At 38.1% G+C, this 22702-nt stretch overlaps 2 protein-coding genes across 3 annotated transcripts in view; one reads left to right on the top strand and one right to left on the bottom strand.

The window, feature by feature from the left end:
• The window catches only part of FGL2 (fibrinogen-like 2), a 24425-nt gene extending 13779 nt beyond the window's left edge, over window positions 1-10646 (bottom strand). For both annotated transcript variants that reach the window (XM_014536963.1, XM_005862906.2), the window contains exon 1: window positions 10401-10646. The gene's annotated coding sequence lies outside the window, so the exon portion shown is untranslated. The remainder of the gene's footprint in view (window positions 1-10400) is intronic.
• CCDC146 (coiled-coil domain containing 146) overlaps window positions 1-22702 on the top strand; it is a 114358-nt gene that overhangs the window by 50748 nt on the left and 40908 nt on the right. The window contains exon 3 of the mRNA XM_005862907.2: window positions 22243-22325. Coding sequence (XP_005862969.1) covers window positions 22243-22325 — 83 coding nt within the window. The remainder of the gene's footprint in view (window positions 1-22242; window positions 22326-22702) is intronic.

Below are 22702 nucleotides of genomic sequence, written 5' to 3' on the forward strand. Positions count from 1 at the left end.
GGGACCCTTCAGTCTGCAGGCCGACGCTCCATCCACTGAGCCAAACCGGTTTCGGCTGGGACACCCTTTAAATTCCCCAGATCCATATGCTTTTAAGTTGCTAAAAAGCAACTTCTTCTTCTTCCTTACCCTCACTGCTTCACACTGCAGAAGCTAAGATATAAAAAGGAGGGGGAAACGGGGATAACAGCAACTGTTAAATAAAGTTTTCATATACAAGGTGGAGCAAAGTAGGTTTATGGTTGTGATATGCAAAACAGTTTATTATTGTATTATTTATTAATTACTGTATTGTTTTCCATACAAACAACTGTAAACTTTTGCCCACCCTGTATTTACCTTTAGAATGTATTCTAAAATTTTCAGTGTTACAGCTATATCTTTATTCTGTGCATTCTGCAGAATCTGCAGTTTATTGAATTGATAAACCCTACACTCATTAAATAAATTTTAGACCGAGGGAAGTTACACATGTCATTTTTATGAGATAAGATTTATTTTAAAGAGTTCCTTTCATTCTAAACACTTCCTTTTTTTGCTTTGTAAGTGGGAGATTTTGGAGTGATGGTAGTTAGAAAGGTGGGTTAAGAGGCTAAGAAATAAAACTAATAAAGGAGAGAAACAGGAAGCTTTCATCTCTGCCTAGGCAGCATATATCCAACACAGCAGTGGTGGTTTATAGACGACTTCTGTGGTCTAAGTTGGAAAAAACACACAAAAACCCTCTAAAAGTTGCCATTTCAGAGTTAGCAAAAGGAGAGGCTAATGCCATGGCAAACTGGGAGGGAAGGAGGGGTTCAGAAAAGGCCTTGGTGTGCATACTGAACCCCTTCTAAGGCCAAAGACATTGCCTCTGCCCACGGCTGGATCTGGCTTGAAACATGTTGCTCTGCAACTTAACCCTCCACTAAGTGAGGGATATGTCTGTTTTTTCACCCTTGCGATTCCCAGGGGTAGGTACAGAGCATGGTTCAATAAATGCAAAGTAAGTATTCACTGAATGAATGAATACCTAAAACGAGGTAGATCTTTATAATCTTCCCTTGGAATTAATTATTTAATTAAAGGACAGTCTATATACTTACGTTTACATTTTAATGATTTGCTTTGCTATTATATGGCTTCTAATTAATAATATTTAGAGTCATAAACACCCGAAAAGGATCTTAAAGACCTCTAATCTGACCTTCTCATATAATAGATGAGAAAACTAAGGCCTAGTTAAATGGCAAGATAGTGGAAGATTCCTCACTGAAAACATGGGTTCCATGACTACCATCTTAAGGCTCTTTTTGAGATGATGACAGTAATGAATGGAAATTTATTTTAAATTTATGTTTATATGTAACTATGCAGCTTGTGTGTCTATTTTGTCATCTTTTTCTGCAACAGCAATTGTTGAAGCTAAACTTTGTGTCACTTGTAATTAAAAACACCTGCCATGCCATTTGTACCTATAAACATGATCAAAAATAATTTTGTGTTAAATACATAAGCCCAGGAAAGCTGTGATAAATAATCATAAATACTTTAAAATAAGGACCAAGCAACTTAACATCTGTTGATAATGATCATGAAGTGGTTTCTTCTGCTCTGAAGTTTTCACTGAAAAGAACAGGAAATTACTCAAATCATAGATATTATCAAACTAAAACAGGAAAATAAATAAACAAAATAATATTATTCTTTAGAAGGCTATACTTAAATCATGTAGAAAGATTTCCTTAAAAGAACCTGGATGATGACCTATCAGTGTATTTCAATGTTTGCTATTAACACTAACATTTACCCCTTTCATAAATTTTCTTTAGTTACCAACACAATGGAAATCACCTTTAAATTAACATTTATTGAGGGTTCACATGCTGACATATATATTTCATAAGATAAACTCAAGTCTTTTAAAAACGTGTTTCAAAGAGAGCAAGGACAGGCATTTAAAAGACATGCATTCAGCATAAAATTATTCAATTAGCATGGAGTTAGTTGAATATTTTTTACTTTTCCATAAAAATTTAAGATGCACACTATTCTTATGAAGTGAAATATTAAAATAAATTATTAAGCTATATAATGTATATGTATATAATTACAGCACATACATATTATATAACATAAAATGTATATAAATGTAACATGTTATATAGAATATAAATTCATATTTATATATTAAAGAATTCAAAGCTATGGATTTTGTAATAATATAGAGTTGATCCTCATTATTTATGACTTCTGTATTTATCAATTCATCTACTCATTAAAATTTGTTTGTAATCCCAAGATAATACTTGTGGGCTTTTGAGATAATTTGTAGACATGTGTAGGGTGGTTGAAAATTTGGTAGCCCAATGCATATTTCCAGCTAAGCTCAAAAAAGGCAACACTCTGCTGTCTTATTTTAGCTCTCATACTGTAAAGCAGTGTCCTTGTTGTGGTCTAAGTATTACATTTTTTCATTTTTGTGCTTTTTGTTGGTGATTTTACTGTTTAAAATGGCTCCTGAGCTTAGCAATAAAGTGCTGCCTAATGTTGATAAGTACAAGAAGGTTGTAATGTGCCTTATGGAGAAAACACATATTAGATAAGCTTCCTTTTCCTTCAGGCATGAGTTATAGTTCTGTTGGTTATGAGTTCCATGTTAATAAATCAAAAATAGCCCTGGCAGATGTTGTTCAATATTTAGAGCATTGGCCTGTGTAATGAAGGGTCATGGGTTTGATTCCTGGTCAAGGGTATGTACCTGGGTTGCAGGTTCACTCCCCAGCCTCAGTCTGGGTGCCTGCAGGAGGCAACCAATCGATGTGTCTCTCTTACATTGATGTTTCTATCTCTCTCGCTCTCTCCTTTCCCCCACCCTCTTTCCCTCCTTTCCATTCTCTCTCAATGGAAAAAATACCCTTGGGTGAGGATTAACAAAAGCCAAACCAAAACAAAAAATCAACAATATATTATTTTTACCCTTTTTTATTTTTAAATAACAGTTGACATATCCTATATAATAAAAGGATAGTACGCAAATTGACCCTAACAGCGGAACGGCCAGGAACGACTGGTCACTATGATGTGCACTGACCACCAGGGGGCAGATACTCAATGCAGGAGCTGCCCCCTAGTGGTCAGTGTGCTTCCACAGGGGGAGCGCTGCTCAGCCAGAATCCAGCTCATGGCTGGCCAGTGCAGTGGCGGTGGCGGGGAGTGGGCCTAAGCTGTCAGTTGGATATCCCCCAAGGGTTTGCAGGCGCCAGAAGGATATCTGACTGTCAGCTTAGGCCTGATCCCCCAGGAGGTGGGCCTAACCTGGCAGGAGGACATCCCCCAAGGGCTCCTGGACTGCAAGAGGGTGCAGGCCAGGCTGAGGGACCCCCTGAGTGCATGAATTTTTGTGCACTGGGCCTCTAGTAATAATATATTAGTTTCAGGTGTATAACCATGTGATTAGACATTTATATAACTTACAAAGTGATCACTCCAATAAATCTGGTATCCATTTGATACCATATGTATTTATTACAGTACTATTGACTATATTCCCCATGCTCTGCTTTATATCTCCCTGACTATTCTGTAACTACTAATTTGTACTTCTGAATGCCATCACCTTTTTCGCCTATCCCCCTAACTCCTCTCCCATTTGGCAATTGTCAAAATGTTCTCTGTATCTATATGAAAACTTTTTTAACAGTTGCTGTTATCCCCGTTTCCCCTCCTTTTTATATCTTCGCTTCTGTAGTGTGAAGCAGTGAGGGTAAGGAGGAAGAAGTTGCTTTTTAGCAACTTAAAAGCATATGGATCTGGGGAATTTACTTTCTCTTTTCTACGGCACGAGAGGAGGAGTCTGGCCTGACTTGGAGAATCTAGGCCACGTTTAAGTTGCTCTTCCTCGCCTCTCCACAAATAGCCAACATCTGCTGCTTATTATGTGGCCCATCTTCTCTAACCTTTCTAATTCCCACCCAAACACAGAAGACAGGAATATAGTGTAGAGGAATGAAAGGGAGCCCAGAGAGATGAAAGTGGTGGGGTAAAGATGACAAAGAAACAGAGAAAAGAGACTTGGGGGAAGAGGAGGGAGAGAAATTGAATCATGGTAGGAGCTGCACCACCAGCCTCTATTTAACGAAGACATTAAGTCCATACATAAAGCTAATTTTATAGGATTTTTGTGTCCCAGAGTGGACATGGAAAGAATAAAGTTAGAGTACATTATTAGGGCATCAAAGCTAAACGCCTTCTCCATCATTTTGACAATGGCCAGTCATGCTTCAGATTACATTCTTATATTGCCCATCAATAAAGTGAAATACCTTTTTAGGACATACAAGTTCCTAACAGCTTAACTTTCTAAACAGTGTGAGTTTTTAGCCAACATGCCCAATTTCCAAATGTTTGAAGGAGTTTTGCTGTGTAACCATTTGCTTTCTTAACAATTTGTTGTAATTTTTTTTAGTTTCTCGTATTTTAAAACACCAGTACTACAACACATAGCAAAATAACATTGTCAGTTGGAAGTTGACTATACTAGATATATGTCCGAGTAATTAATATAACATATTTGGAACAAAGAGAATTAGAGTTTACTAAAACAATTTTAATGCTAAATAGCGATTTCAAGCTTATCCTTCATGGTGCCATAAAACCTCAGGAAATGACGTTCCATGTTATCGAGACCAGTCCCTTCATTTTACAGCTGAGTAAACAGATCTGAGGGAAGCCTAGAAGACCTGTCCAAGCCTGACTAAGTTTGCTCAGATTCCAAGTTCCAGCCCATCGATTCTAGACTGACCTCTATGGTACCCTTAATTTGTCGCTGACTATAGAAAACATGCCACAAAAGTACAGTTTACCCATATTAAAACTTTTCTAGTACAATGTGCCTGGGATTTTAGAAATCAATACAGTTTCTTCAGGTCTTTCAAAATAATTGGGAGTTCCCTCATACTATTCACATACCTCGCTGTACATGAAAATGATTCAGACAATTTCTCCAATATATGCTAATATGTCTCTATAAATTTTTTTATTTGCCTTTTGATATTTATGTTTATATGAGCTGTCTGGCTTAGAGTATAAATTCTTAGAAGAAGAAGAATTAAAAAAACATCCTGTGCCCCACTCTGCCCAGAGCTGCATTCTAGAAAGCCTATGACTTTTCTCTGAAATATTTTCTCTGAAAAAATTATTATCTAATACAAATAAAATTCTTGCTCATTGTAAAAAAAATAGAAATGCATATATCTGTAATCCTAGTACTTTTTTATTGTTGTTAAATATCAATAAGGTGACCATTTTAACCATTTTTAAGTAAACAGTTCAGTGGCATTAAGTACATTCACATTGCTATGCAACCATCAATGCTATTTATCTTCAGTACTCTTTTATCAGCCTGTACTGAAAGTCTGCAGCCATTAAACATGAGCCTCCCATGTCCCATCTCCTGGTAACCACTGCTCTACTTTTTGTCTCTATGGATTTGATTATTCTAGGTACCTCGGATGAGTGAAATCATACAATATTCATCCTTTACTTTCATAGAGGCTTAATCCGAGTCACATTGAAATACGTGTGTATATGGTGGAGTGGGAGGCGTTAGGCAAGACCACTTTCTAAATGGTGCCATACAGTTTCATTCGGAAGCACATAATGCTGGTTTTCTCCCTTTTGTTGAGGTCACCAGCCATTGATGATCCTTGTCTGGATCCATTCACTGGGGATTGCAAAATGATAATTTTGTAATATTATCATTTCTTCTTCATTTATTAATTAGAATTCTCCTAAAAAGAGAAACTTCTTTTTACTAATTATTTGGCTACCCTGAGGTAGAATTCGTGCAGGAGAGTCATGATAAATACTTGATTTATTCCCTTGATATACCAGTTTTCAAAATGCTTAATGGATACTATCCTCCAAAGGTGAGAGCTTTCTTTCTTTTTATTATGAACTCATACATCTTAACAAAAGGAAGATAAACAATCCAATTAAAAAATGGGCAAAGGACTTAAATAGACACTTTGTGAAAGTGGACATACAGAAGGCCAAGAGACATATGAAAACATGCTCAAAGTCAGCAGGGAGGGGTGGTTTGAAGGACACTTTGCTGTTAAATGCTTGGTGGACCCTGTTTGCCCATGCACATCAGAGCCTGCCTGGTGGGCAACCTGGGGGAGGGCGAGAAGGGGTATGGACCTCTTCCAGGGCAGGCTAGCTGGGCGGGCTTCAGGCACTGCATGTGCTCTTGGTCTGTGTGGGAACAGGTGCCCCCTCGTGAGGAAGGAGCAGCCTTAGGGGTTCTCTTGTGCTGCCTCAGGCACCATGTGGCCTGTAGAGCAATGGAGGCTCCACAGGGAGCCTGATGGGAAAGTGAGTGTCTGAGGTGAGAGGCACCTGGAGGGGTGCCCTGCCATGGAAGGTGCCAGCAGGCCTGTCTGACACAGGGAGGGCGTCATTTTTGACACAATTGTTTTCAATAGTCATGGTGAAATGAAAGGAGTAGCAATGATGTTCAGTTAAGAAACATAGATACTTTAAACTTTCTTTTGTTGAGGTAGGTACATATAATCATCCTAAAGAAAAAACACAAATCACTCAAAGAAAAGTAATGGATTAATACTTTTATATTACATCAGTGTATTTTTTCTCTTATTTTTTTTTAATTAGAATATGCTATAACAATAAAAGGGAAACACTAATGTTAATTATGGTATGATACAACCTAAGTAATTTTTCTGAAAAAGTACAATGTCATTGAAAAGTGTTTATTTCAAAAGAATTCATAGTTCCCATTGAATTTGTGAAGGCCAAAGAAATTGAAGGAAATGGTCAGTAAAGAAAGATATTGTAGTCTTATATCCACACATTTTGTAGATTTTTCTATACCAGGATATTAGATAGACTGTTTTACCCATAGAAGCATATTTCAGGGTGGGGGTGGCCGGGGGGAGGTCAATGGGGAAAAAGGAGACATATGTAATACTATATGTAAAACTTTAAACAATAAAGAAATTTTAAAAACAGAAATATTGGGAATAAATATTGGGGGGAAATGAGAAATAGAATAGGATCATAGTCAAATTTCTACAAAGCCTCTCCCCAGCTTTGTGACACTGCTCAATTACTCAACAGTTTTTTGTTTTGTTTTAAATTTTGTATTGTAATGCTTATTTCATAGGGTTATTTTGAGAACTAAATAACAACATCCAAAAGTACTTAACATAATAAATATCAATCACTCAATAAATAAATAAATGTTAATCGTTACTTTCAATAAGATATAAGAGAAGAATTATTAATTTGTACTTTTCATGTATCTGTTTGATAAATGTGTATTGAACAACTTTATTTCATGAATTATTTAGTAAATATTTATTGAATGACTTATTTGCTCAACACTCTCATGTACTCTTCCTTTCACTTACTCAACAAGTACTTATGAGTGGCACATGAGCTAGACTTTGGCAATGTGATAATGGGAAAGATGGACATGGTCCCCACTTTAATAAAACTTCCAGTCTTCCATCTAACCAGAAGTCATAAATTATGCTATTTTTGAATAAGTTATTTTTATATCGACAACGCCCCTCTTAGAATCTCTAGTGTGCTAGTGATTGATTTGCCTGGAAATGATTTACTTATTGGACTATATTACTGGATGCTCACTTCCTGTTTAGCTCAAACCACTACTAAAATGATAACTGCTGGGGTAAGTTATTCAGAATTTATCTGCACTTCCCTTACAAATTACAAATTTGCTTTTTTTGTCAGAGCTCATAAAGTACAGAGCCAAAGGGAACATTAGTTCCCAGGAAAGAAAAAGTTCTTTATGTTAACGAAATGTTTCCTGTTTTCAAGCCCCAACAAAATTTAGCTGACTGACACATTTTTTTCAGTGTCTTCATAGTCTTTTCAGGTTACATTTTGTTTCATGGTGGGTTTTTTTAATTGAAAATACATTTGAATATCCAAGTAACAAAATATTTCAATTTAAATAACTTTTAAATATTTCAGTTAGTCAAAAAAGTATCAGACTCTTGATCTTTTCATAAAATTATTTGGTCTTTTCATAAAATTATCAGAAGCTAAAGTGTAAAAACAGTAAGAAAATCTCAGAAACTTTAAAACATTAAGGGTGCAGTCATACACCCTTATGCTAAGGAAGGTACAGAAATAGGCAAGGGACAGATACAACACTGAAGAATATGACATTCCAAAACGTCTGTGCAAGAATTTTCTAAGTGGAGCCATTCTCTCAATCAATTGAATATTTTCTACCTTTAAATATACACGTTATATATCATGGTCCCAATCTCAAATGCCTACAAGGTCCATAAAAGTAACATAAATGAGGGAAACAGCCTAGGTGTTATGTTAGTACATGGCATTTACACTGAATGGGTGGGGAGGACGATGCTCCTTTGAAAAGGGGCAGCCTTTTAAAGTACCTCTAAAGTCAGTCTCGGCTAAATGCCAATTAATTGCTATAAAGTTAGAATGTGAATCCAGTGTTATCAAATCTAATTATTTTTTTCAAGAGAGGCTGACAAGTCAGATTTTTTTTATGGCAAATACACCAATTTTTAATTGTGCATACTAAAAATATCTGCAGAATGGCTGCTAGTTTATAGTCTCTGGCATGAAATACACCCTTATAGCATGGATTAAAGTCTATCTTACATATTTTAAGAGCTGTAGGTAGTATCTTTCCTCCTTTTTATGATATAGAAATCTGTAGAAATAGTTACATATCCGTAAACTGTTACAACCTATTATGAATAACTGGAAATGTGGCGTTTCCATGAAATTAGGCTATTTATTTATGTTTGCCAGAAAGCACATTAAAATATTTTGTAATAGTTAACTTAGTGAACTAGAAACAGCTGTGTTTGGTGAAATGTTTGTTAGAATCTATTTTTAAGCCTTTTAAAATTTTTATTTTACTTTGCTTGAGTATCAAAGTTGGTATCAAGTGAAAAAAAAGTTAAAATTATACTTAGTCGATATTATATAGTTTTCTCCGCTTTCTCAAAAACTAAGACAAGCTAAAGAACTACGTCTCTAAATATCATAAAAACCAGATTTCTTGGGAAATTGTTAATTTCTGAATATCCCACCCTTTTCTGAGGAAATTCCAGAATAAGCTGTTATATAATTGCCATGGGTAATAGCCATCCATCTGTTACCATTCATTATGGTAATCAAGAAATTTATAAGGTGAGTAATTGTTTCATATTAGTTCATAAACTAAAAGATTCTTAGGATCTAATTTTAGGTTTAAATGTAACACTTTATAATACACATTTAGTTATTTAAAAATTCTATTATCTTGCCCTTTAAAGAGTTTTTGTTAGGATTCAAATATATAGATATTGGATTTTCTGATTTATTAATGGATTTGAATCTCTCTGAATCTTAAATTTGGCCCACCCACCTTTAGTAGCTGTTTATGTTGTGTAACTATAGGCTGAGTTAAGTGTCCTTGGAAGTAGGTCATGTTAAGTACCTTCCCGGGGTGGCAAGCTGTCAAGAGAAAATGTTTGTTACATTTTCCATTCAGAGGCTTTTTATAGTCCATTCCAACCTGTATAGGGAATGTGCATTCCACATACAACAAACCAATTCACAAATCTCCCACAATCAGCGTCAGATTTATGTCCTCCTAAGTTCACATATGTGTGCACTTGCACACACACACACACACACACACACACACACACACACCCTTCAGGTTGCAGGTGTTCCTTCTAGACTGATTTCTTTATATTCTTTATATTGTTGCAGCAATGTCCTTAATGATCATTTTGGCCCAATTCACATGTGCATGAGGAAATGGAAAGCCATACTTTGAGATTGCCTTCTGTGATATGCTCAACCCTTCATGCCACACCCCACTTTGCTAGACATTGATAGATTCTTCAGACATGTGCTAAGCACCTGTTGTATGCCATGTACTAGGAAAGCTTCTTGGGACACTAGAATGAGCCCTGCCTTCAGAGAGCTTCTTATATGGAGGACAGATGTGTGAGCATGATTTCAACACAATTGAGGAATGGGTGACATATTCCTCATTCATTACATATTTGGAGTACCTTAATGTCATGCAGTCTTCTAGATACTTAGGATACATCAAGTGAGCAAGAGAGTCAAAGATATTCTGCCCTAACGGAAACATCTGAAGAAAGGTTTACGCCAGGATTATGAGGATTAGCCTTTATTTTCATGGTTAATAATTTTAGTTAACAAAATGGAATGGCTTCTACGCACTAGCAATAAACAATCCAAAAATGAAATTGCAAAAAAAAATTAATTTATAATAGAATAAAAAAGAATAAACTACTTAGAAATAAACTTAATAAAAATTAAACGCCTTGTCTAAATATGCTGCCAGGATTAAAAAAAAAAACCCTTACCAGCGAATTAGCAAGAATGGAACTCACACATCCCCATATGCTGCTCCCCAGTTTCCATTTTATGGTATCAGTGGGGAAGTCCAAGCTGAAGCTTTGAGTTTTTGTTCTTTTTTAAAGAACACTTCTGTGATTCGCAGTAAAAGGCTTCATTGTCCATCACGATCTGCCTGCTACAAGGGGAAGTGGAGGGTACTGCTGCCGCACCACACTGCTGGGCAGCATAGCTTCCCGGACGCTTCTATGCTAAATAAACAGTTACTCATGAATACTGGAAATAGTACTGTGGGCAGAAGCATCCTCAAAACAGGAAGGTGGGCACCAGAGGCCCCAAGGTTCTTTGTTGTGGGTAGTAGCTATGTCCCTTTCCTGAAACCTCAGAGCTTAGAGCTGGGAGACACTGGCTGACAGCCGGATAAGAGGGCCGGTTCCCTCAGCACACAGGAGGAGGTCTGAAAGCTGGGGACTCACACCTACTCAGCACATAGAAAGCAGCCAGTCCCAGGAATCCAGCCCCCTGCTCTCTGGGGTCAGCCAGAGACAGACCCGTAGGACAGGGTCAGGGCAGGACAGTGAGATAACACAATTTACCAGCTGTGGACATCTTCAGACGTTAGTAATCCTTGTGCGGGAGATGCTCTGGTCTCTAAGGGTCCCAGCTCCATTTAGGTTTCTCACTGCCTAAGCCCTCTCCAGCACTTTAAAGGTGCCCTAGGGGTGGGACTTCTGCATGTGAAGGACTGAAAGCTACCCGGTCAGAGTCAACTGGCAGCACAATTTTTCTGCGAATCCTGCCCCCACCCCTATTCTTCTGGTTCCTGTCTTGTGACTTTAGTGAATCACTGGCTTTAACCTGGCTCTGTTTCCTGACTCTGATAATCTCCTGACGCTTATTTCAACAGCCCTCGTGGCTTTGGTCCGGTGAGGTTCACCCTTTGAAGTTCTTGAAGAGGCAATTGGGTTTCCATCTGGCTTGTTCACTGCCTTCCAGGCTTACAGCTACCAACGCTCCCCAGGATCTTTGGAAGTAGGGGGAAAATAATGTTAAACAGGGTTAATAATTGTTAAAGTTTCAAGCAATTGCACTTTTACTGGGACAAATATGAATTTTTAAAGCAATACCTCTCATTAGCATGTATGTGCCTAGACATGCTTTTTACCTAGGTGGCTGTACATGTTATCTTAAAATTATTGTGACTTAACTTCGAAGTTTTACATATAGCTAAGCACCTGCATTACTCATCCACAATGTCCATTACATCTGATACCTCCCCTCTTGGGAGGCCCCGTTGTCACTTGCGGCCTCCTGGTCACATTCCTGTGGTGGGCCACCAAAGGAGGAACAGGCAGCTGTGAGGCAACAGCCCCGGATCTCTGCCAACCACACAGAAGGGAGAGGAGAAGCTGTGGGTGAGGAGCCAGTTTTGTGTGGCAGATTCTCTGCTCTTTCAAGTTGATGTTTAGGCTGTTACTTTTCACTATTCCTCCTTTTCCATTGCCTTCTCAGACAGGTAAATTAGAATGGAAGTGAATGAGTAAATAAGACTTCCCCCAACTAGATCACTGGTTTTTATTTAAGTTTAAATAAAAAAGAGTTTAAGATGGCCATGAGACATATGAAAAGATGCTCAGCATCACTATTCATCAGAGAAATGCAAATTAAACTGCAATGAGATATCACCTCACACCTGTCAGAATGGCTCTCATCAATAAATCAACAAACAACAAATACTGGTGAGGATGTGGAGAAACGGGAACCCTCAGCCACTGTTGGTGGGAATGCAGGTTGGTGCAGCCACTGTGGAAAGCAGTATGGAGTTTCCTCAAAAAATTAAAAATGGAACTTCCTTATGACCCAGCAATTCCACTTCTGGGAATATATCCTAAGAATCCTGAAACACCAAGTTGAAAGAATATGTGCACCCCTATGTTCATTGCAGTGTTATTTACAATAGCCAAGATTTGGAAGCAGCTCAAGTGCTCATCAGTAGATGAGAGGATAAAAAAGCAATGGTACATTTACACAATGGAATACTACTCAACTGTATAAAAAAAAAAAAGGAAATCTTACCTTTGCAATAGCCTGGATGGACCTGGAGAGTATTATGCTAAGTGAAATAAACCATTCACAGAAAGATACATACCATATGATTTCACTTATATGTGAAATATAATAAACAAACTAACAAAAGAAACAGACGTATAGATACAGAGAACAAAATGACAGCTGTCAGAGGGGAGAGGGTTGTGGGGCTGGCTGAAAAAGGTGATTGAGCAAAAAATAACCTCATAGATACAGGCAATAGGATAGGGAGGTAGAAGAGGGTAAAGGGGGGATAAATGATAATGGAAGGAGTCTTGACTTGGGGTGGTGAACACACAATACAATATACAGATGATAGATTGTAGAATTGTACACCTGAAATCTATATAATTTTATTGACCAAGGTCACCCCAATAAATTCCAGAGATCTGCAGAAGAGTACTGATCAGTGCACACTTTCTGGATACTGCTGAGGCTGGCAAAAGAACTCCCAGAAAGGAGGTGTGGGACAATCCACAGGGCCAAGAATAGTTCATGTTCCCACCAACCAGAATAGAAAGACCTCTTAATACATGGACTCTGAATAGAAGGGTATTGACTCAGTAGTGGGGCCAAATTAGCCCTAGACAACAGATAATATATTTAAAAGAAGAGTTTATATTTGAGAGCACTGGTGGATGAGTTAAAAGCAAGTTATGAAAAGAACCAAACCATTTCCAACAGTTTAAGTTAACAGTATTTTAACTGAGACTCATTGAACCTAAAAATATTTAAGGGAATGCCAAAAAATTTTTGTCTCCCAACAGTGTAAAATTCACAATGTCTGGCAGTCAATCAAAAATTACTAGGCATGCAAAGAAGCAGAAACATATGACATATAATGAGGAAAAGAGGCAATTAATAGAGTATACACAAATAGAATTAGTATACAAGCTATTACACATATTTTGAATGTTGGAAAAAGGGTGGAGGAAAGCATGAGCATAGTGAGAGAAGTGGAAGTTATAAAAAGACCCAGATCAAATTTCTAAAGATGAAAAGTACAGTAGATGAAACAAAAAATTTACTGGATGGGATTAACAGCAGATCAGACACTAAAGAAAAAGAGATTAGTGGGCTTTATGATATAACTATAGAAACTATTCAAAATGAAACAAAGAAAAAAGAGAAGATAAAAATGAACAGAACATCAGTGTTCTGTGAACATCATGTGACCAAACATATGAGCAATCAGAATCACAGAAGGAGAGGAGAGGGAGACAGAAAAAAATATTTAAAGAAATAACACAAGAAAATTTCCCAAATTTGATGAAAACTATAAACCCACAAATACAAAACTTTGAGCAAATCTAAAGCCGAAGAAAACCACATCAAGTCATAACATAAACAAATGTGATGAAGAAAAAAAAATGTCAAAATCAGCCAGAGATATGAGGAAGTCATTGGTCAGTTTACCAATTTGGTGATGTACTGGTAGTCTGGTCACTATGGAGATAAAGAGAAGAGACTACTCTTTCTGAGAAAAACTTAAATGAAAGTGAAAGAGAGAAAGGGGTGACTAGCATTCAAGATAGATTTTGTCTTTTTTTTTTTAATGAGGAAAACTTGAGCAAATTTATAGGTTGAGGATAATGTTAATGATAGTAATTATAAAATAAATGACATTGCTTAACTAATCCCTTACTTGTGTACCAGATACTATACTAAATACTTTTCATATACTGAGTCATTTAGTCTTCACTACAGTCTAATGAAATGGGGCTATTTTTACAATGGAAGAAACTAAGGCACATATTGATTCAATATTAATCCCAGTTACATAGTTAAAAAGTAGCAGAGCTGGAATTCAAACCAAATCCACCAGTGATATACCTGACTACTATATGCTGAGCCAGCAAAGGGGCAGAAGTAGAGGTTGTAAAGGAGAGAAGGTATAGCTGATGAGTTAATGTCTAGGAAGAGGTAGAGGAGTATATCTTTGAGATCATAGGTGGATGAGTTGGTCTTCACCACAAGGACAGGAAGACTTTGTTTTTGAGATTTGGTGAAAGAAGTAAAGGGTGGATGTGGGTATAGATAAGTGGATCTGTTGATGTGGGGAATGAGTCTAGGCGGCCTTAATTTGTCAGGTGAACGAGTTAGGTATATAGGAAAGCTTCATATAACTGTTAAGGGAAAAAGTCAAACAAAAGAAGTGATGAATTATTGTTGAGAGTCCGGTTGTATTTGGCATCTGCTTCAAATGGCTATGTTGTATTATTTCCATCAGTGAAAGAAGGAGTCTTGACTTGGGGTGGTGAACACACAATACAATATACAGATGATAGATTGTAGAATTGTACACCTGAAATCTATATAATTTTATTGACCAAGGTCACCCCAATAAATTCCAGAGATCTGCAGAAGAGTACTGATCAGTGCACACTTTCTGGATACTGCTGAGGCTGGCAAAAGAACTCCCAGAAAGGAGGTGTGGGACAATCCACAGGGCCAAGAATAGTTCATGTTCCCACCAACCAGAATAGAAAGACCTCTTAATACATGGACTCTGAATAGAAGGGTATTGACTCAGTAGTGGGGCCAAATTAGCCCTAGACAACAGATAATATATTTAAAAGAAGAGTTTATATTTGAGAGCACTGGTGGATGAGTTAAAAGCAAGTTATGAAAAGAACCAAACCATTTCCAACAGTTTAAGTTAACAGTATTTTAACTGAGACTCATTGAACCTAAAAATATTTAAGGGAATGCCAAAAATTTTTTGTCTCCCAACAGTGTAAAATTCACAATGTCTGGCAGTCAATCAAAAATTACTAGGCATGCAAAGAAGCAGAAACATATGACATATAATGAGGAAAAGAGGCAATTAATAGAGTATACACAAATAGAATTAGTATACAAGCTATTACACATATTTTGAATGTTGGAAAAAGGGTGGAGGAAAGCATGAGCATAGTGAGAGAAGTGGAAGTTATAAAAAGACCCAGATCAAATTTCTAAAGATGAAAAGTACAGTAGATGAAACAAAAAATTTACTGGATGGGATTAACAGCAGATCAGACACTAAAGAAAAAGAGATTAGTGGGCTTTATGATATAACTATAGAAACTATTCAAAATGAAACAAAGAAAAAAGAGAAGATAAAAATGAACAGAACATCAGTGTTCTGTGAACATCATGTGACCAAACATATGAGCAATCAGAATCACAGAAGGAGAGGAGAGGGAGACAGAAAAAAATATTTAAAGAAATAACACAAGAAAATTTCCCAAATTTGATGAAAACTATAAACCCACAAATACAAAACTTTGAGCAAATCTAAAGCCGAAGAAAACCACATCAAGTCATAACATAAACAAATGTGATGAAGAAAAAAAAATGTCAAAATCAGCCAGAGATATGAGGAAGTCATTGGTCAGTTTACCAATTTGGTGATGTACTGGTAGTCTGGTCACTATGGAGATAAAGAGAAGAGACTACTCTTTCTGAGAAAAACTTAAATGAAAGTGAAAGAGAGAAAGGGGTGACTAGCATTCAAGATAGATTTTGTCTTTTTTTTTTTAATGAGGAAAACTTGAGCAAATTTATAGGTTGAGGATAATGTTAATGATAGTAATTATAAAATAAATGACATTGCTTAACTAATCCCTTACTTGTGTACCAGATACTATACTAAATACTTTTCATATACTGAGTCATTTAGTCTTCACTACAGTCTAATGAAATGGGGCTATTTTTACAATGGAAGAAACTAAGGCACATATTGATTCAATATTAATCCCAGTTACATAGTTAAAAAGTAGCAGAGCTGGAATTCAAACCAAATCCACCAGTGATATACCTGACTACTATATGCTGAGCCAGCAAAGGGGCAGAAGTAGAGGTTGTAAAGGAGAGAAGGTATAGCTGATGAGTTAATGTCTAGGAAGAGGTAGAGGAGTATATCTTTGAGATCATAGGTGGATGAGTTGGTCTTCACCACAAGGACAGGAAGACTTTGTTTTTGAGATTTGGTGAAAGAAGTAAAGGGTGGATGTGGGTATAGATAAGTGGATCTGTTGATGTGGGGAATGAGTCTAGGCGGCCTTAATTTGTCAGGTGAACGAGTTAGGTATATAGGAAAGCTTCATATAACTGTTAAGGGAAAAAGTCAAACAAAAGAAGTGATGAATTATTGTTGAGAGTCCGGTTGTATTTGGCATCTGCTTCAAATGGCTATGTTGTATTATTTCCATCAGTGAAAGGGACAGGGGGAGGGAGATGCATGATAAGGATTTCAAGTTTATGCTACCTCCCAAAGCATGGCAACTGTTTCTCAAAATGAGACCAAACTAGTAGGTAATGTCAAAGGAGGCCACAAGAGTAGAGTAGGTTAATAATGGCGGCCACCTTGGTTTCCCTGCAGACACTCACACAAACACCTAATTGTTTCCTTATGCTGACCCCCTTCCAGATAAGTTCACTTGGTATTGGCTCTTACTGAGCTATTACTTTCCTTGGAATGTCCTAGAATTTCAATTTTCGAAATTTTTTCCATGTTGTTACATTTCATCTATGAATCATGAACTCTTGTTAAACTTTTAGCTCTAGAGTAAATGTTTCCTTCCACTCTCAATTACCAACAAGCCAATTCAGTAAGACAAGTATCTATTGTGAAATCATATTTATGAACTTGTGACATTATATCTAACCTTTCGTTGCAAATACTAGTTGACAATTTAAGATTGTCTTTGTGCTCTATTTCTTAGATTCTGCATTTTTAAAACATGACAAACTTGGTATCCATATGTATTATGCAGTGTGAAAATGCAACTATTTTTTCCAGGTTATGTTTATGCGTGAAGCTATTCATCTACTAGAATTGAGTCTGAAATTTCTAACCAGATCTGGATCTGCTGAAAAAGACAATTTACAATTTTATGGAAATGTCAAATTTTTATGAATATTAACTTCCAGATTATGATTTTTATTTTTAAGGAGGGCAAAATCCATTCTTCACAGTTTGGTCTTTCTTTTTTGTTTTTTAGTGGAGTAAACCAGCGGTCGGCAAACTGCGGCTCGCGAGCCACATGTTAGTGGAGTAAACCAGTGGTCGGCAAACTGCAGCTCGCGAGACACATGCCACATACGGCTCTTTGGCCCCTTGAGTGTGGCTCTTCCTAAGCCTTAGGAGTACCCTCATTAAGTTAATAACAATATACCTACCTATATAGTTTAAGTTTAAAAAATTTAGCTCTCAAAATAAATTTCAATCATTGTACTGTTGATATTTGGCTCTGTTGACTAATGTGTTTGCCAACCACTGGAGTAAACCATATAAAAAACAGCTTATCAGTCCTCTTTCTGAACATCTATGACTTAATCTTTTCCAATTTTGTGTAGAAACTACAAAGACATATCAGATGCTTGCCCTGTCAGGCTTTCTTCAGTTTCTTAGACACCTAAGGCAGTGGAGTGATAGAAACAGCAAATAGGGAAGGAAACCTCTCCATCCTCCTGCTTTTCCTGTGGTCATAAAACTTGCCAACATGCATCCTTGGCCCACCTCTCAGCAACCTTCAAACTATTGCTATTTGAGAGGAAACTCAACCTGGGGAAAATATAGCTGAGTTTTCACTAAGTCTGAGCTAGGATCCGGCTGCCCCTGCCACTAGGATCTGATCATATACTCTCCAGTCTGAAATTCTGCTGTGAATCCTTCCTGTTTTCAAGCTCAATAGTTTTCAAGCTTATTTCAATCACCCTTTATTGTTGAAAGCATTAACTATGTGTCAGGGGAAGTTAGAAAATACAGATAAGCAAAAATAAAAAGCATGAAAGCCGTACATTTCTTACCCTCCAAAGACCTTCATTTTGATGCCTTAGTTCTTATCCTCCTAGATCAGTACCTCATTGATACTATTTGATGAATTGTGGTCATACTCTTTTAATTCTTTAAATATGGTTTCCTTTCAATACTCTCTATTTGATGAATTGTGATCATACTCTTTTAATTCTTTAAATATGGTTTCCTTTCATACTTTGAACGTATTTATAATAGTTGCATGAAGTCTTTATTAGATCCAACATCTGCACCCCAAGGCAGTTTCTGCCTTTTCCCCTCTATTTCTTCACATGTCTCATACTTTTGAAAATAGGACCTTTTAGATGATATGTTGCAGCAATTCTGGACCCTCCCCCGCCTTTTTGTGTTGCTGTTTTGTTTTGTTATGGTTGCTCATAAGTGTATATGTTTAGTGACTTGGCTGCACTAAATCTGTGAAGTGTATTTCCCCCATAGTGTTCAGCCTCTGACGTCTCTGCTTAATAGTCCTTCCTTGTTTTTATTTTTAAGTTTGGCTTCCTGGTGATTGCCCCTGTGTCAACATAGCTTAGTGGTCAGCCACCGATTGGTCAGAGGTAGTGTATAAGCCTCCTGAGCCAGTGACGTTTTCATCCTTCCTTTTGAGTCAGCATATGGCTTGGGGACCACTTTTAGAGCTCAGGGAATTGGCCTATCTGATAGTTTGGAAGCTCCCCTTGAGGTAACTCCTGCCTGGTCACAGTCTTGAGCTTTTCCACAGCCTCTGAAACACCAGTACCAGCAGGGCCCTCTTTGGCTGTCTCAGACACCAATTTCTTTGTTAAATGCTCAGCTGCCTCTACTGGTATCACGAAGCCATGAGCCACCACTTGCTGTTAACCCTTATGATAGCTATTGTTTCTGACAAAGCCCTTGGGGCATGGATTCCACACTCCGTTCCAATAAGTGAGCATCCTCAGGTAGAGCTGCACGTCTTCGCAGCTTCCTCAGCCCCACCTTGATCAGCAGGAGCTGGGGGACAAGGCACTCTGACCTCCTTGGGCTGCCCTCCCCCCAGTCTCCCCATAGAGCAGGAGCCTGGGCGTGGGGATGGGGGCTGTTGAGCAGTTGCAGCTATGTATCCGGTAAAGCTCTTTCACAACAGGGCTGGGGGCGGGGGAGGATGCAGCAGCTTCCCGGGCCTGCCCCGCCCACCTGACTAGATCTGCAGCAGTTGGAAGGCAGGTTCCTCACCGGCTGCGGAACCTGCCCAGAATAGTTCTTCCACCGCCGGGAGCTGGGGTGATGGACACAGCGCTTGGTTCAAATGCCAGGATCTCCACTGTTCCCATGCAGCCTCAGTGCATTCTGTTGAATAAATGCTGCTCAGTTTTTTGCACACCCTTAGGTCCCTTTCCAGAGGCTGTAGATGGTTGTCTTAGATAATAAATCAATGTTTTTCTGAGGGAGAAGATTCCTCCAGCTCTTCACACCACCATTCCGGAAGTTCCACCCCTGGCAGTGGTCTGTCATTTATAATGTTACTTATTTGCTTTAACTTACAATATGAAGAAAATTGTAAAATGCCAAATAGAGTTGTTGACTAACAATACAACTACTGAGTGTAGTTTAAGTGTTCTGTAATTTCCTTTTGTGTGTATCATCTCCTCAATCTGTGAGCTACCCTAGGTCAGGGCCTGTGTCACATTCACTTCTGTTTTCATTGTGCAGAGCAGTAGGTAGCAGACCATGGTCTTGTCATCTTAAAAACAAAACTAAATACTACGTGTGTTTTAAACAGATGAGTCCATAATTACCTTACCCAATGGCTTACCTCCTGCAGCTAGCTTGTTGGCTAATTCCAAGGCTGGCTCTCACATGGCCTTCATACACACATGCATGTGTGAACACATACTCTTACACTGACCCTTTCATTGCATTTTCCCAGTAACAATTCTTTTGAAAAGTGCCCATATGCAAAGCTTTTTTCTTTTTTAACCTATTAAACTTTAAAGGCATAGTGCCCATATCCTACCCCCTTTTTCAGGAACCAATGAAAATATTTGAGACCTGAAATAAATTATACATTGGCTCAAAAATACAAATAGAAAACTGCAGAACCAAAATAAGTGTGTTTAATTAAATATCTATAAAATAGAACATTAGGTCAACCTATACCAACAGCAAATCAACCTTTAAAAGGTTACATATAAATTATATTTAAGGTGACATATGAATACATTTAAAGATATTTCATTAAGAGGGTAGTTGGAAACTCCTCAGAGGTTTTAAAAATCTGTTCACAATATTTCATCCACATTTAAAAAATAAGGGTGGTGGGGACTGGAGCCCAAGCCTGGCACCAGCTTGTAGGGACCTCGCGAAAGATCCCAAATACTTTCACAAAAAAGTAATGGTTTTATAGTGCACTTAGCAATGTTTTTCTATTCTGATTTGGATAGAGACACCACGAAGCCCCACTGTGTAGACATTTTGTCATTTACAGTCATTCATTTGCTCCGTTGGCAAACATTTGCCAAACACATACACTGTGCCTGTGGTTCCACTGACTGGTGTGAGAGTGAAGAGCAAGGTAGCCTGGGCCCTTTCCTCCTGGCGTCTATTTACTAGTTGGGAAGAAACTTTTTTTAATCACATAAGTCTATTGGTGCCTATTGTAAAATGAAAAACTGAGTTCTTTGGGGATGGATGGTGTATGTGGATATTAAGATTTAGAAGTCAGAGGAGATTGATATTTAAGCTGAGGTATGAAGAAAGATTTGGAGTGAAGCCAGAGTAAAGTGAGGAATGGCCAGTACAGCAGCCCCGGGGAAAGAAAGAGATTCATGCGTCTGTGGAAATGTGAGGCAGGTCGAATGGCTGGAGTGCTGAGAGAGTGAGGAGGGTGTGTGAAAGAGGCCGGGAGGGTGGCAGGCTCACACAGGACTATAAGGACCATTTCAAGGATCTTGAGTTCTATTCCACTTGAAGAGTTTTGATCACCCAGCAAAACAAGACTTTGTTTGAATTTTAAAAAGATCCCCATGGAAAGCAGATGAACAGGGTCCCTAAGTGGAATCAGTGATGGGAGGGGAGCACAGGGGAGGTTTTATAGTCCTCCACTGACAGGTGGTGTGACTTAGACCAGCGGGATCAGGGAAGGGAGAGGAAAGTTACAGAGTCAAGAAAATATGGAGGTAAGGACAACAGGCATTGAAAAACAAATTGTTTCTTTAGTTCCGTTTGTCGATACTATGTTAGTTCAGCTAAAGTCAAACCTAATACAAAATACTCATTGCATTGTGGTAAAACTTGAGGGTTTGGTGCTGTGTTATGATGTCTGTTAACTACTTACCGCCTGACCCAGAGAGTAAATCAAAAGTTCCTTTATCAGAAATGAGAAAGGAATAAATCATATTGCTTCTTGTACCAGATAAACTTCCGTGTTCCTTTGATAGTGGTGGCAGAGGCGTTGTGTACACGAGAGTAAACATGGATTTCTGAAGCTGAACCATTTAGGTTTCAATCCTGATTCTGCCTTTAACTATCTCTATAACTTTGAACAACTTACTTAACTTTTCAAACGTTAATTTAAACTCGAGATAATACCTACCTCATAAACCATTTTTGTGAACAAAATAACTGATGTACAACACTTGCTCATAATAGATGCTCAATAACCACTAGTTCTGTCAACATAAAAAATAGCCATCCTAGTAATCTATACTATTCAGGTTGTTTGCTAGACCTAGAAATATGCTGTTTTAGAATTGGAGGAATTTGACTCAATTCATTTCCTCAATTTGCAGATGGAGAAATTGCAATCTTCATCTAGAGAGGAAAACGAGTTGCCCAGGGGTGCAGAGCTTACTGGAGGCAGGATCGAACTAGAAATATTTTCTCCAAACATCGTCTCTCTCTAATGAAAGATTTTATAAGATGTCCACATATTCGTGTTATTCCTGCTTACAGCACAAAGAGGCTGATGGCTAACCGTGATGCTGTGTTCTCTTTGCTAGTTGCATGCCATGGGAAAACTTGCTGGAACCAGAGTGGCAGAATTAAAAGCCAAGTACACCTTCCTGCACGACACTCTCATAAGGTATGCTGCTTACTCAGTAAAAGATGTGGGGACACCTTCCATCATATTTATATTTTCACTTGTGATGGGACCTATCTTATTTTGCATTCCCCTCAAAAGCGGATCCTGAGGCAGGAATTGGAGCTCAAGTACTTTGAGAAGTGATACCAGAAATTATCGTGAGAGAGTGGGGAAGTGAGACGGGGATGGGAGGAATCCAGCTGGCGATGTGTTAATCTTCGGGTTAACACTGTGGCCCCTGGGGCTCTGTCTCGTGAGGACACTGTGTGTGACTGTGTAGAACACACATCAGAAATCAGAACTCTCCACGGATGGGCAAGGGCATTTGTCCATCCCTCTCTGATTAAGGATTGCTGCTAGGAAGATGAGCTCCTGGC

Source organism: Myotis brandtii, unplaced genomic scaffold (assembly GCF_000412655.1).
Source record: "Myotis brandtii unplaced genomic scaffold, ASM41265v1 scaffold17, whole genome shotgun sequence".
NCBI classification, from domain to species: Eukaryota; Metazoa; Chordata; class Mammalia; order Chiroptera; family Vespertilionidae; genus Myotis; species Myotis brandtii.